This window comes from Eutrigla gurnardus (genome assembly GCF_963514095.1).
Source record: "Eutrigla gurnardus genome assembly, chromosome: 7".
Taxonomy (NCBI): domain Eukaryota; kingdom Metazoa; phylum Chordata; class Actinopteri; order Perciformes; family Triglidae; genus Eutrigla; species Eutrigla gurnardus.
The window spans coordinates 26,935,853-26,950,317 of NC_139921.1; the positions used below are offsets into that span (position 1 = coordinate 26,935,853).

The 14,465-nt window shown below is 43.0% G+C and overlaps 2 protein-coding genes across 2 annotated transcripts; both read left to right on the forward strand.

Annotated features, from left to right (window-relative positions):
* The first annotated feature begins 5 nt into the window (after positions 1-5).
* Positions 6-7,907, forward strand: rtf1 (RTF1 homolog, Paf1/RNA polymerase II complex component). The gene is given in 19 exon segments (XM_084013194.1): positions 6-41; positions 45-227; positions 1,844-1,954; positions 2,078-2,228; positions 3,024-3,225; positions 3,438-3,555; positions 3,663-3,774; positions 3,864-4,002; positions 4,093-4,270; positions 4,391-4,473; positions 4,580-4,667; positions 4,793-4,900; positions 4,986-5,063; positions 5,167-5,288; positions 5,414-5,471; positions 6,035-6,112; positions 6,229-6,324; positions 6,552-6,663; positions 6,773-7,907. Coding segments are annotated over 19 exon segments (2,145 nt in total). The 5' UTR covers positions 6-20; the 3' UTR covers positions 6,880-7,907.
* Positions 7,908-8,464: 557 nt separating this feature from the next.
* golga5 (golgin A5) lies at positions 8,465-13,965 on the forward strand. The gene is made up of 13 exons (XM_084013780.1): positions 8,465-8,634; positions 9,414-10,031; positions 10,334-10,540; positions 10,620-10,839; positions 10,943-11,066; positions 11,158-11,361; positions 11,467-11,637; positions 11,729-11,857; positions 11,995-12,093; positions 12,196-12,418; positions 13,182-13,281; positions 13,382-13,445; positions 13,523-13,965. The coding sequence occupies exons 2-13, from the start codon at positions 9,422-9,424 to the stop codon at positions 13,601-13,603; spliced, it is 2,232 nt and encodes a 743-aa protein (XP_083869906.1). The 5' UTR covers positions 8,465-8,634; positions 9,414-9,421; the 3' UTR covers positions 13,604-13,965.
* The last annotated feature ends 500 nt before the right edge of the window (positions 13,966-14,465 follow it).

A 14,465-nucleotide genomic window follows, 5' to 3' on the forward strand; every position in this document is an offset into this window, starting at 1 on the left:
TGGTATCAATAGTAGCGCGCATGCTCAGTGCTGCCTTTGTGTGACTGACTGCAGAGCCAACTAGCTTGGCACTAGCAGCGACGGCTAGCTGCAAACATTTAGACGACACAGAGGTAGCTAGCAGGTTAGCCGCGCAGCTAATCATGGTGAATGTAAAGAAGCGGAAAGGTCGGGTCGTGATCGACTCTGACTCCGAGGACAGTGCTAGCGACGATAATTTAGATCAGGTAGGTGCGCGTTTTTTTTCCTCCCGTTTTTGCTAAGTTAATTGGCTAAGTTGGCAGCAGTTGGATTTGGAGCTAACGTAGGCTAGCTGGCTGCGCTGTGGTTTGCCTCGCTTGAGCAAGCTGAGAGTGGGCCTATTTTATTTAACAGCCCTTGCTTTCTTTCTCAATAAACACACAATTCCCGGAGACGAATACATGTTTGGCTTTGAGCCCTGTGATTCCGTGGGGCACTCACGGCCGCGGACAGTGTGGCGGTTGTACGAAAACATTGTCTTAGCATCAGCCAGCTAAGTTACGCTAACGTTAAGGTTACACTCCAGGAGATGCATCCGAACACGAGCAATCACCCTCCTTCCAAAAATGCCGCGCCATTGGCCATTTTTTTTAAATGTGTATATATATTCTGGTTTCGAGTAGTAAGCAGCTCGACTACGGTCACGCCGTTAGGAGTGTTTGTGTGTAAGCTTTCAGACTGACCGAGCCCGGGACGTTTGCACAAAACGTACGGAGTCGGAGTGGAGCTACAAGAATATTATCTGCCGCATGACGTCATGGGCGCAGAGCTGAAGGTCTATTTCGGTGTTGTTGTCAAACAAGCTCTGGCGAGCTGACATGAACAGGAGTGCTCCAGTTTTTTTTTAAAGAGCTGTACGAGACTCCCGCTTCATTTGACTGTGCTCACCATTAAACACCCCCACGTTCACGACCTGACAGTCCAACTACCAGACACAGGTGGTGGGAAAACACGACCAGAGTTTGAGAGAAGTTCAGCAAATCCTGTTTCCTTGGTTGCACAAATCATGTGTAAGGCCTGGTCGGTGCTCTGGAGGAGCGACCAATGCAGAGCAAATTATTTCAGTGTTGAAAACATTGTTTCACCCAGTATTGATTCTGATACAGAGTGCCTTTTAAGATTGCAAACTTGCATGAAAGTCATTAGAATATGTATATATTTTGTATTTAATATGACATAAAGGCAGGGATTTTTCTATGCCACTATCAACATCCCGTTGTGTGTGTGTGATCTGAATCGGTCTCCTTCCACAAACCTACAGCAGAGAAAGGAATTGAATCATTAAGCACATGCATTTTTTAGGATTTTGTTATTTGGCTTTTTGCATTAGTGTATGATCTTGCTCAGATGTGTTCAGGTCCCGTTAAGAGAACTAGTATCTTGAAACAAAGTTCTGCAAAAAAATCAATAATTGCTGCTCACTTCTGCTGTCAGAATGTGATTGTGACAATGAGCGTTTGCGATGGGGTTTTGCCTCTCTGCACATATGTTGTGACCATTGCGAAAGAAAAATATACATTTGCTTCCTCCCACTCAGCTAGTCAGTGAGCTTCAAAACCCTTGTCCTGGAAAATCAACAGTACTTGGTAGTTTTCTCCTGCTATATGCACGTTACAAGGGTGACTAGACCTTGAATATAATCAGCGTCCATTCCCGTCTCATCTCTGAACGTGGCTTGAAATTGTATCTCAATGTGTCCTCTATGACACATTGTACGAGCAAGAATTCGCTTGCAGGAGGCATTTTCCCGTTTTCCCACTTTGTGTGATTTGATTTAACTGGGCTCTCTGTCCCAATCACATCACCGTGTTCTCATTTACAGGAGCTCCTGTCCTTAGCAAAGAGGAAGAGGGTTGATTCGGGTGATCAGGAAGAGCCGGTTAGCAAACCTGCAGCTTCCACCGACTCCGAGACGTCCGATAGCGATGATGAGGTACGGCAGCGATAGTGTTCATTCTAAGTGATGTCATGTTTCAGTTTTTCTTCTGTAACTACAAATTCTTGGGTAGTTACAGCTATTTGATAAGTGAAACTGAACGCTCACCCTTTTGTCTAGTGGACTGTGGGTGGCACCAAAGGCAAAAAGAAGGTTAAGCAAGGGAAAGGGTCTGAGAAGAAGAACGCAACGAAGAAGAAGGTTAATAAAGCGACGGCATCCGGCAGCTCAGATGGAGACAGCTCAGCTGAGAGCTCTGCACCGGAGGAGGGTATGTCTTCACATTTTAATTTCTGCATGAAAAATCAGATGTTTCAGTAACCATGTATGAGAAGAGGTGAGGACGCGCCTCCTCATGTCAACGGCATCTTATTTAAAGTGCAAAGCAGAGTGGCAAGACATATTCTGAACTGCAGATTACACATATCACCAAGGTGTCATGACCTGCTGGGATTAGGTGACTCACTTACTCATCCCTTTTATCTGACCTGGCACACACTGTTACATCTAAGCTGTCGTTTGTTTATTTGTGGTACATCGTCTTGTTGTACACCGGGTCCACATGGTTCTGGAAAACCTGAACGCATCTTGTGGAAGATGTTGTGGAAATCTGGTCAAAATCCAGTGGAAGGTGGTGATATGTTTGTATGTGATTGGCAAGAAAAATAGTCTGCGTCTTTCATTGCTTTCATTCACTTTAACAAAGTCATCAAACTGTAAAATATAAGTAGCTCTGACGGGTTTTTTTTAATTTGTGAGATTAACATTTAAATTAATATCCGTCATGTTGAAAAAAGCTACTATTGCCATTTATATTGATATTTAACCGAGATGTGTGTGGCTTTTTTCCATCACCGCTCATCATATTAAGAGCCTTCAACCAACCGTGGGAAACGCTGTTCACATGATTTTTGAAGCATACTTTTCTAGAATATAAAAATACGTAATACACACGGACTTGCAAAAAACGTTGTGTTGGTCTTAAATTAGCAGAATTTGCTCTGTACTCTGAATAAGAACTCAGCTCATTGATTGCCGTCTGTGCTGATGAATCGCTCTTTATCAGGCGAGGTGTCTGATTCGGAGAGCAACAGCTCGTCCTCCAGCTCCGACTCGGACTCCTCCGAGGACGAGGTGTTCAGGGACGGTTATGACGACGACTTGATGGGAGACGCCGAGGACCGAACTCGGCTGGAGCAGATGACGGAGAAGGAGAGAGAACAAGAGCTGTTCAACAGAATCGAGAAGAGAGAGGTGCTAAAGAGACGGTGAGTGTGGAAGAATGTTCGATTTATTTAAGAGCACTGGATCTGCTTTTTCTCAAATTGTCCTAATTGATCAACGTGCTTGCAATTTATATATATATATATATATATATAAAAAAATGTAGAAGAAGAAAACATTCATGCCATGGACAAAGTCTGGCATTTTAACATTGCACAGCGAGTGCGTTTATTCAAGACGATGTTCGTTTTGACAGTTTTGAAATCAAGAAGAAGCTGAAGACGGCAAAGAAGAAGGAGAAAGAGGAGAAGAAGAAGAAGCAGGAGGAAGAGTCAGAAAAGAGGAAGCTATCTCAGGTTCAAGACACACAAGTGGTGAGTCCATTTAAAACAAAATTGGAGCTCAGTGAATTAACATTAAAGTTAGACTAATGCACAAAGATTTTTTTTTTTATCTGATTGTGATATGCATCCCTCTCCAGGTTATGTCTCACAACAAGGAGAGACGATCCAAACGGGATGAAAAACTTGACAAAAAGTCTCAGGCCATGGAGGAGCTCAAAGCTGAACGCGAGAAGAAGAAAAACAAAACAGGTCGGTGTGATTTTATTTAATTTTTTTAATTTCTTTTGTGACGTGATTCTTGTCTCCCAAAGCTGATGTTTCATCTCTTTGATGAGCAGCGGAACTGCTGGCCAAACGGCAGCCCCTGAAGACGAGCGAGGTCTACTCCGACGATGAAGAGGAGGAGGAGGAAGACGACGACAAGTCATCAGTCAAAAGTGACCGGAGTTCCCGCTCGTCGTCTTATGACGATGACGAGTAAGTTTCTCCTCCTACTGTTTGAAGCAAAACCAGACTGCGGTTTTCTCTTAATTTTCGAGTAACGTCTCGACTGCGCTCTCCTAACAGAAAAGAAGAGACTCCACCGAAGTCGCAGCCCGTTTCTCTACCAGATGAGCTCAACAGGGTCCGTCTGTCCAGACACAAGCTGGAGCGCTGGTGTCACATGCCCTTCTTTGCTAAGACGGTGACCGGCTGCTTTGTGAGGATAGGGATCGGGAACAGTAGCAGTAAACCAGTCTATAGGGTAAGTTTGGGCTCTGTGGAGCATTTCCTCTGTTTCCTCTTGTCTAATGTTGATTGTGACGCTCTTTAGAAATAGATTTGATGAAATAGAGTCTGATTTTGTGAAATTTGTGGTTGAAAGGTGGCTGAGATTGTAGACGTGGTAGAGACGGCGAAGGTTTACCAGCTCGGTTCAACACGAACAAACAAGGGATTACAATTAAGGTGTGTATGCAAATATGGCCGAACATATTAGAGTGGGTAACCTTCTCCTCCATTATCATCACTGATTACCAAAAATGTGACCTTTTTGATACGATCTCCTCCTCAGGCATGGCGGCGACACGCGGGTGTTCAGGCTTGAGTTCGTATCGAATCAGGAGTTTATGGAAAGCGAGTTCATGAAGTGGAAAGAGGCGGTAAGTGTGACAAGTCATCCGTAACATCCGTTTAAGTGGGATCTTGAATTTCTTCACACACAAGGAGCCGCCTGTTCCGGCTGTGACATTCAAGTTTTGGGTTTTGATGAATGTCTGTTTTCCAGATGATCGTTGCCGGAATGCAAGTCCCGACCCTCGACGAAATCACCAAAAAGGAGCAGTCCATCAAAGAAGCTGTCAACTATAAGTTCAATGACAAAGACATAGAGGACGTAAGTCTGCTGCTGTGGCGCTTAACTGCTTTTCTCTGGGCTCGTGTTTCATCCAGTGGAACAAAAACATGTTTTGTCTTTGCAGATCGTTAAAGAGAAGGACAGATTCCGAAAAGCGCCAGCGAATTATGCCATGAAGAAAACGCAGTTATTCAAAGATAAGGTAACGGAAATGACTGTTTCTTTTTGTGTGTTTTTGCTGATGGCGCCTGTCACCTGAAATCTGTGATCTTACTTGCTCACTTTTATCCTCATTTTGTTCGAAGGCCATGGCAGAAGAGAGCGGAGAGGGTGAAAAAGTGAAAGTGATCCAGGATCAGTTGAACGAGCTCGAGGAGAGGGCCGAGGCGCTTGACAGACAAAGGACCAAGAGCATCTCTGCCATCAGGTATGCAAGTTACAAATACATCGTTGTACTACTAACTAACTAAGAATGTTTTTTTTTTCATATTTGTAGCTACACAGTTCTTAACAAAATGCCCCTTTTGTTTGTCATCATTATTTATCATCTAGCTACATCAACCAGAGGAACAGAAGCTGGAACATCATTGAATCGGAGAAAGCTCTTGTGGTAAGTGTTCACCTTCGTGTAACCATTTTTACATTTAGGCCATTTTAAATATGAACATTGTTACAATGAAAAATGTGCAGCAATTTAATCACTTGCAACAGAAATATTGATTATTGTACGTATTGTTGCTTTTGTAATTTAAATGGAAACTGTTCTGGGAAACAGGCTTGTTTGAAACATCCATGTTTCATCCTGCTCACATCCTGTAGTGTGTTTGCGTGAAGGGTTGAAGTACCCAAAGCTCACACAGCAACAACATTGTGATTGGAGGACTGGAACGGACGGTTCCTTTCACACGGTGGTGTTTAATGGGACATTTACCGCCCGCCAAGTTCTTGAAATCGCTTCAGATGTTTCCCAAACGTGGCAGCCCTCCAGTGTGACGGTGTTCAGTCATGCATTCACAGACGGGGCTGTGTGTTGCATACTGTAGTAAGATAAGCCCCTGAATGACCCCATAACTTTGTGTACTGCAGTTTTGATCGTTGCAGATCAGTCAGTGGTCCACGCTGTATTGCTGTTAAAATAATCCACGTGTTATTTGCTTTTTTCTTTCCTCACAGGCTGAAGGACAAAATGCCAAAAACCAACAAATGGACCCTTTCACACGAAGACAGTGCAAACCCACCATGGTGTCTAATGTAAGATTCCTCTCATTAGTTCATGTAGCATTTTCCTGTTTATGTGTAAAGTAATAAACACAGCTGAATCTTCTTAAGTTTATTAATGATCAACCTGTTGATTTCTGCTTGTGCAGGCCAGAGACCCGTCGGTCCACGCAGCTATTCTCGCCCACCTGAACCAGAAGTACGGCTCTGGGTCAGCAACAGACGCTCCTGACAAGAACAAACTGGTGAGCAGACACTTTGACTTTCACATAAAGATGTTGGGATGCAGATGATTGTCCTGTTCCAATGTCAATGGGAAGCTGCATGCTTATCGCACCATTTCTGTGCTGATGCTGCGGCTGCGGAATGTTATCAGGGATATGTTTTTGGAGGATTATGTGCTTCTATGCATGATGAACAATAACGCTTGTATCCATGTGTCTTGCCTCTCCTCCTTTTTTTTATGTTATAGGGTCAATTAAACTCAAAAGACAAAGACCCCAAGCCCAACACTGACCTCTCAGAGGACTTGTTTAAAGTTCATGATTTTGACGTAAAGATTGACCTTCAGGTTCCCAATGCAGGTGAGATATGAAAACAATGTTTTACTTGCTCAGCCTGGATGTATATTGTTAATTTCAACCACGGCACTTTAGAAAGGAGACTTATTGATATCGCTCCTGTGTTCGACAGAGGCGAAGTCTTTGTCCGTGAGCTCCAACGCACTGCCGGTGAAGGACGGGGCTCCGCGGCGGTCCCTCAACCTGGAAGACTACAAGAAGAGGAGGGGGCTGATCTGATGTGGTCGTCCATCAGTCAGTAACCACATTGCACGTGTACTTGGCCGTGCGAAAGGGAGAGTGTGTGTGTGTGTGTGTGTGTGTGTGTGTGTGTGTGTGTGTGTGTGTGTGTGTGTGTGTGTGTGTGTGTGTGTGTGTGTGTGTGTGTGTGTGTGTGTGTGTGTGTGTGTGTGTGTGTGTGTGTGTGTGTGTGTGTGTGTGTGTGTGTGTGTGTGTGTGTGTGTCGTGGAGGAAGTGTGTTTGAATGTTGATACAGTAGACTTTATCTGAATACAGAGGAAATACTGATGAGCAAAGGCAACATTTTTCTCAAAGGATCTCTCTCAGAAGAAGAAACTTGTTGAGATATTTGTTGTGTCGTTATTTTTGCATTATCACACACAAACTTGTATATTGAGTTGTGTTTTTTATGTATTTAACTTCTCTCCCCCTCCTCCCCTCCTCTTTTGGATCTTCCGACGCCCACTCCAATTTTTCTGATTTTTTTTTTCTCTGAAAGGACACAGCGCTTGTGGATTATTACCTTTAACAAGGACACTATCTTAGAAGACTTACATTGTTGAGGTATTTTGAAATCAGCGGACTGGATATCTAGCGGATTTGACCAGCTCATCCTCAACAACAATTAATTATTGTTGTGATCATCTGCCCTGCCCTTCCATCCTGAATTTTAAAAGCCTCGTGTTTTTTTTTTTTTTTTTTTTCGGCAGTCCACCATCACCATCTTCGACTCGACCCAGCCCTCTATGAAAAATGTGAAAAGTTCTGGACATTTATCACTTTTTAAGTCTTTGAAACGACCCAATTTAAGAGGAACCCTTTTCTATGACTGGCCTGGTTATAAAAGTGTTGCTACATTTCTGTTCTCTCTTTGTTGGTTGTTTATGGGATAACTCCGCTGCCCGTAACTCCCAGAGCAGATTCTATGTGTTATCAATTGTGTCATAGTCAGTTCCTGTATTGATGTGGCATGCCCTGTAAATATGCATTTTGGAGTGCGGAAAAAATAAAGAGGCACTGTTTCATAATGTATGTGTCCGTTTGTTTCTTTTCTAATCCTGAAGGAGGTTTTTATTTAATCTTTTTTAAGATGTAATCATGGAATTTAATTAAAGAAATGACCTAATTTCATGTAACTATTGTTGTTGAGTACATTTTTGTGTATGTTTCTGTTTAAATGTGCCATTTTTCTGTTATTCAAATTAAAGTTAACTGTGCCTAACTACAGTAAGCATATCATCTGTTATTACACTACATATGGTTTTCACATTCATCAACTGTTGGATGCATGGAGACATTTACATTATCAGTGAAGAAGCTGTTGTGTGATTTATTTTTAAATAGAAGTAGGTAAACTATTTTACACAAATTAATTCCACTACAGTTAATTCTATTTAATGGCTAGTTTATGTTAAGATGACACGTAGGTCAATGTTTTGAAAATACTAAATATCAACTTTGTTTACCATTGCTCACATTTATGTTCTCATGCCTATACAATCATGCAGGAAGTGGGTAATGACGCTCATTGGTTGATTTTGATCAGGCTTCTCTGTAGTCGCTCTGTTGTGGGGTCCTTCCCGGATGCGCTTCCGTGCTCCACGTATTGAGAACTCACTAAAATCCTCTTTGACGGATGATGACATTTGTCCGCGTTTATCCAAACGGCGTTTCTCCTTCATGTTCACCGGTTGAAGCCCGGCGGTAGCTCGGCCACCTGAGACATCTTGAACATTTGGACGTCGTTTCAAAACGGTACGTCAGAGGCTTATCCTTGTTAGTAGCCAGCTAGCCTGTTAGCTTCAGCGGTGATGGAGTTTAGCCTGAATCTGACCCGTGTTTACTTTGTGATAATGCAATCCCAGCTGACGATAACCTCCTGTGTTAAATGCGCTGTAGTCACGTATTTGCACCAGAAACAACGGGATGTTGTCATAATAACTAGCTAGCTAACTCCTCCTCTGTTGGTAATTGAGTTAGCATGCTAACTCTGCAGGGAATGAGCCTTCACTAGGATGTTTAAAGAGATAACTGCACTACAACCATGGATTATAATGCTGCTCAGCTGATGCAGTATCTGGTATGAATGCACCTATATATTATAAATATATATTTATCCAGAAAACGATAATCACACTCACACAGGAGCTGTCTAGTACAACCACAGGCTGATCTCTGGGCCACTGAGCAGGTCCTTGTTGTGGTTAAGGGTGTTGCACAAGTGTCAGGGGTATTCCTTCAATTCCTCGGTCTGGATTTATCCTTCTCGTTGAATTGCTTCTGGTCATTTCTTTTACCCGTAGCCCATCACACCCCTTAGTTATACTGTTAAAGGGAAAGAAAATAGCTTTTCTGAGTTTGTGGAACCCTTATTTCACACTTTTAAAACTCTCTCCTGTTTATTTATCCCTTTCGGAGGGCAGATGTGTTGATGCTTGTTTAATATGTTCAAACTCAAATCCAAGCATATTGGAACCTGTTTTGAAAAGGCCCATTTTCATTCTCGAATTGTGCTGCTATGTTTCTGCCATCAGGATACAAAATGTCTTGGTTTGCTGACTTGGCTGGGAAAGCTGAAGACTTCCTGAACAAAGTGGACCAGGGAGCTGCCACTGCCCTGACCATCAACCAAGAAAGATCCTCCTCCTTTTCCTCATCCTATGGAGAAGAATCAGCTGTCAAACCCGAATACGACACTGCAGGATACAAGACCCATGCAGATGCGACACACCGTGTCGTCTCTGCAGCAGCTGCCAACATCAAGAGATCCAGTGCTACCTTGCTGACCGGCAGTGGTCCTGCTGGTTCTCGGACCGGTGCCCCCAACTCTGCCAAGAGCTCATCTGGCTTTGTGCGGCCCAAAAAGAGCGAGCAGGGTGTGGACGATGACATGCTCTTTGATTTCCTGAACAGCTCAGACCCCCCAGTCAGCAATAGGAAGGATTCAAGAAGAGAACCTGTGATGGTGGGAGTTTCAGTTCCTGAGGCCCAAAACCCATCACCTCCTCCTCCCGCCGCTCCTCAAGCCATCCCCTCGGCCCCGTCGACGCCCCCTTCGACCCGCGGTGTGTCCAGGGCCTCGAGCATGAGCTCACTGTCTGCTCACAGCTTTAAAACATCAGAGGAAAGCTCTGCTAAAGAACAAGGCCAAGGTACGATTAATACCCTGCATATTGAGTAGTTACAGTTGTCATCTTCAGTCACTGTTGGAGAAAGTGTCAGGTTTCCTTATTCATAAAGGATTTAGAAATACCAAGATAGAATAAAATATTAATGTATGTGTTTGATATCGGTCATTATATTGAATTTGTTGTATAACACATGAGATTTTTATAAAACAGAGTTATTAGTTCTATTTATAATCGTCCACTTCTAGATAGCTGTACATCGTTTATTTACCTAAATTCAGGCAGTTATATTTGAATGATATATCTGTGTGTTCCATCCACCATAGACACACCTGACAGTTCAGACTCAGGCTTGACTGTTCCTCAAGAGTCTAGCAGGCAGGATCCTCCTCCTCCTCCCCGCCCAACAGAGGAGCCACAGAGCCACATCCTGTCCAGTCTGCGTCTGGAGAACCAGCTGTTGCGCAGTGAGGTGGTGTCCCTCAACCAGGAGATGGCTTCAGTCATCCAGAGGGCAAAAGCCTTACAAGACGGTAAGAGACCGGAACAATGATGAGCTACATTTCTGCACCCGTCACTTCGGCATGACTCAGCGGTTTTCCACTTCTGTAGAGTTGAACCAGGCTCGTCTGCGTGCGGACAGATGGAACTCTGAGCAGTCTCAGACTGACCGGATGTTACGGGAACATCGGTCGAAGGTCGACGACCTAACGGAAGCCCTCTCTGCCAAAGACGGTCAACTTGCAGTTCTAAAAATCCGACTTGACGAAGCTGATCAGATGCTGATGTCCCGCAGTGCTGCGTTAGAAGAGGCACAGAACGAACGGTCAAGGTGTACTTTCATAACCAACATTTTGAAAAGGAGAACACATTCATCTTTTTATGAATTGGTTAAGATATTATTTTCCATGTCTGTTTTTTTTTTTTTTTTTTAGAATTATGCAAGACCACACAGAAGGGAGCAGCATGCAGTCCCAAGCTCTGGAAACGATACAGGAGAGGCTGCGAGAGGCTGACATGGCCCTCAGGAGGGAACAGGACAACTACCGACAGATGCAGGTGCACATGACGCCTCTCATCTTCCTTTATGTGTCACAGTTACATCTAGACTGAACACACGACATTCATTAGGTGTCTTAATTCTCTGTAGAGTGAGTATGCTGGCCGGCTGTCCAAAGTGGAGGCTGAGAGGCAGATCCTGGCGGAGGTGGTGACTGCAGCAGAGCGGCGAGTTCCAGAGGAGAAGCTCAGGGTCGACGACCTCCAACTGCAACTGAAAAGTGCCAAAGCTGCAGCTGAGACTGCTAAACAGGAGTTACAAGACTACAAGCACAAAGCTTCACGCATCCTACAAGTGAGACAGTATTCTGTTTTTAAAAAAACATCCCAGACAATCATTTTCAGTTGTTTTGTTTGCTAACCTTAGACTGCTGTTGATTATCTTATAAATGTTCTTAAGTCCAAAGAAAAGCTGATCAGCAGTCTGAAGGAGGGATCTGGTCTGGACAGCCTGGACGGCAGCGGGGCCATGGCTCTGGAGCTGGAGGACCTGCGTCACGAGAAGGAGCTGCAGAGGGAGGACATCCAAAAACTACAGGGGCAAATGCACACACTTCGCATAGAAATACAGGTGAGATGCCTCAAATGGCAGAAAATATGGGTAAAAAAATTGTTGATTCAAAGTTTTTTTTTTAATTCAATACATGTTTTTTATCTGGCAGGATTTGGAGAATCAGGCCTTGACGGAGGCGGAGACGTGGCGGGAGCAGCAGCTGCAGTTCGAGGAGCAACTGGCCTTCCAGAACCGAGCTAAGCACGAGGTGGAAGCTGAGGTTGAGCGCTACAAACAGGTATGGGGGAGTGATGATTTCTGTGGTAGCTATAGAAAATCATAAACTGCCACAGAGGTATTTTACATGAAACTGCATTAATTATGTTTACATCAAACTCTCAATGTGTGGGATGTTTTTTTTCCCTTAAATAATAGGAGCTGCAGTACCTGGAAGAAGAGCAACATCGAGCCAAAACGACTCTGCAGAACAGAATCAAGGACAGAGAGGATGAAATCCAAAAACTCAGGAACCAGGTCAGTCCCTTTATCATCATACATCATATAATCATCATGTAAATGCAGAGCCCTCCGGTAAATCTACCAATGTGACCAAGTGTACCGATGATGTTCTTCCAGTTGACCAACAAGACTCTCAGCAGCAGCAGCCAAACGGAGCTGGAGAATCGCCTCCACCAGCTGACGGAGACGCTGATCCAGAAGCAGACGATGCTGGAGGCTCTGGGCACAGAAAAAAGCTCCCTGGTCTTTCAGCTGGAGCGTCTGGAGCAGCAGCTGAAGAGCACTCAAGGAGGACAGAGTGGAGGGCAGACCATAAACATGAGCGGTCTGGAGGGACCAGGTAGGAGACGTTTAGATGAGAGTCAAAGACTTTCATATTTTAAACACAGGGGATTGATGAGAGAGTCAGGTGGGGTCAGTGTGTTATGTACAGTAGATGATAGTCGGCACACGCGCAGTTTGGAGTTACGGATAGGAATACCAGCAGAGTAAAGCAAAATGTATTTTCATCACCTAAAAAAAGTCCCAAACAAAAAAAGAATATCTGTTTTGGTGTTTGCTATATTTAGTTCACTGTTGCTGTCAACAGAACTGAAAAGGAAAAGTATCTATGCTCCCTTCAAAGACACCAGACTGACAAAAACAGCATTCTGGTAGATAAGATTCTCATTCAGTTCATCCCCAGTTGAAAAATATTCTAAATATAGCGTATACTGATTTATTTTATTTTATTTTTATGCAGCTAAAATACATTTTGCTGCTGCCCCCATCCACAGCAGTGCACTGCTTTGCTCTCATACTATGTTTCTCAGAACTGGGGGCATGCCAGCCACCGTCTAATAGTAGATGGACCTGCATTTATATATATATATATATATATATATATATATATAGTGCTTTTCTAGTCTTCCGACCACTCAAAGCACTTCATGACACATCCCAGCTGTCTCTTTGAGTCACTTTTTATTTCCTGGTCTGCTTTCTATAGATGTGAAAACAACGAAACATTCCAGCAAATTAATTTAATTGAGTGTCTCATTAGACTCTCCAGTTCATTAGCTTGACCTTTACTCTTAATGTTTTTTTTCTGTGTGTGTTTTCAGTGGCACGACAAAGAAACACACCCGTTCTTTTCAGTGACCAGGACAGTCCAGGAGTGTACGGTAAAGTACGCAAGGCAGCCAGCACCATTGACCGCTTCAGGTAACATTTCACGCAAGCACAGTGTGTGTTTTTGTTTTGTTTTTTTGTCCTCACCATTGAGAGATTGTCAGTGGCTAAATGGGAAATGTCGTTATTTCAGCATCAGACTGGGTATCTTCCTGAGGCGCTACCCGATGGCCAGAGTTTTCGTTATCCTGTATATAGTGAGTATATGAAAAAATCGTTTGCCATTTTTCCATCTTGATGACCTCAAAAAACAAATTTTAACTTCTTTTAACAGGCGTTGCTGCACCTGTGGGTCATGATTGTTCTCCTGACTTACACACCAGAAATGCACCATGGTCATCCTGATGGAAGATAGAAGGCATGAATTTTAGAGTTGGGTGTTTAAGATATGTTTGTTCTATGGCCTTCAATGTAATGATGGTACGAGCTGCTGGAATATGGCCTCTGGGTCCTGACTCTCCCCCTGTTTTGCACAGAAATGCTATAAATTAAAGACATTTCCTCTGATTTATTCTTTATTTTTTACAACTGAAGATTAAGAGCAGACAGCTGCATTGAGTTTTAAAGTAATTATAGAGTGATATATTGTATCGGTGCTTCTGCTGAAAGGATATCGACTCCAAAGTGGTCTCACGTCTGTTCTTCTCATCATCTGCTTTCAGACCCCTGGTCGCTTGAGAGATTGTATTTAACACTATGTAAAAAAAAAAAAATCTTTTAATAAACAAGTTAGAAGAAAAAACACGACCTGTGACTTTTCTTAGATTGTGCTGTTTTGTGGCTCAGATAAGGGAACTTACAACACCGATCAATAACCACATCGGGGTTATCTCAATGCCTGTGTTACAATTTGAAAGATGTGGCTGTTTTCCTGAACATATATCTGACAAATGCTGGTGATTTTATACTTATATATACATATTTCATTTGATGACAGAATTACACTGTTGATATGTTTATGTTTACTTTCTTCACAACTTATATATGATCACTGATCTACGTTTTATTTGTATTGCGCCTTTCAACACATAATCCAATAAAATGACAATACAATACATTAAAAGCATTATATAAAGAACATGCAACTAAGAATAAACAAAGAATAGAATAAGACATTTAAATAATACAACATTCATTTTTAGACACACGCAGCAATTAATTGATTATGTAAAAGACCACTTTAAAATGCGTTTTTAAAAAATAAATTTGACGGAGCT

Coding starts and splice junctions, on each gene's coding strand:
- golga5 (XM_084013780.1), top strand. CDS start 9,422: ATGTCTTGGTTTGCTGACTTGGCTGGGAAAGCTGAAGACTTCCTGAAC. Junction 12,419..13,181: donor GAGCGGTCTGGAGGGACCAG/GTAGGAGACGTT, acceptor GTGTGTTTTCAG/TGGCACGACAAAGAAACACA. Junction 13,282..13,381: donor AGCACCATTGACCGCTTCAG/GTAACATTTCAC, acceptor TCGTTATTTCAG/CATCAGACTGGGTATCTTCC.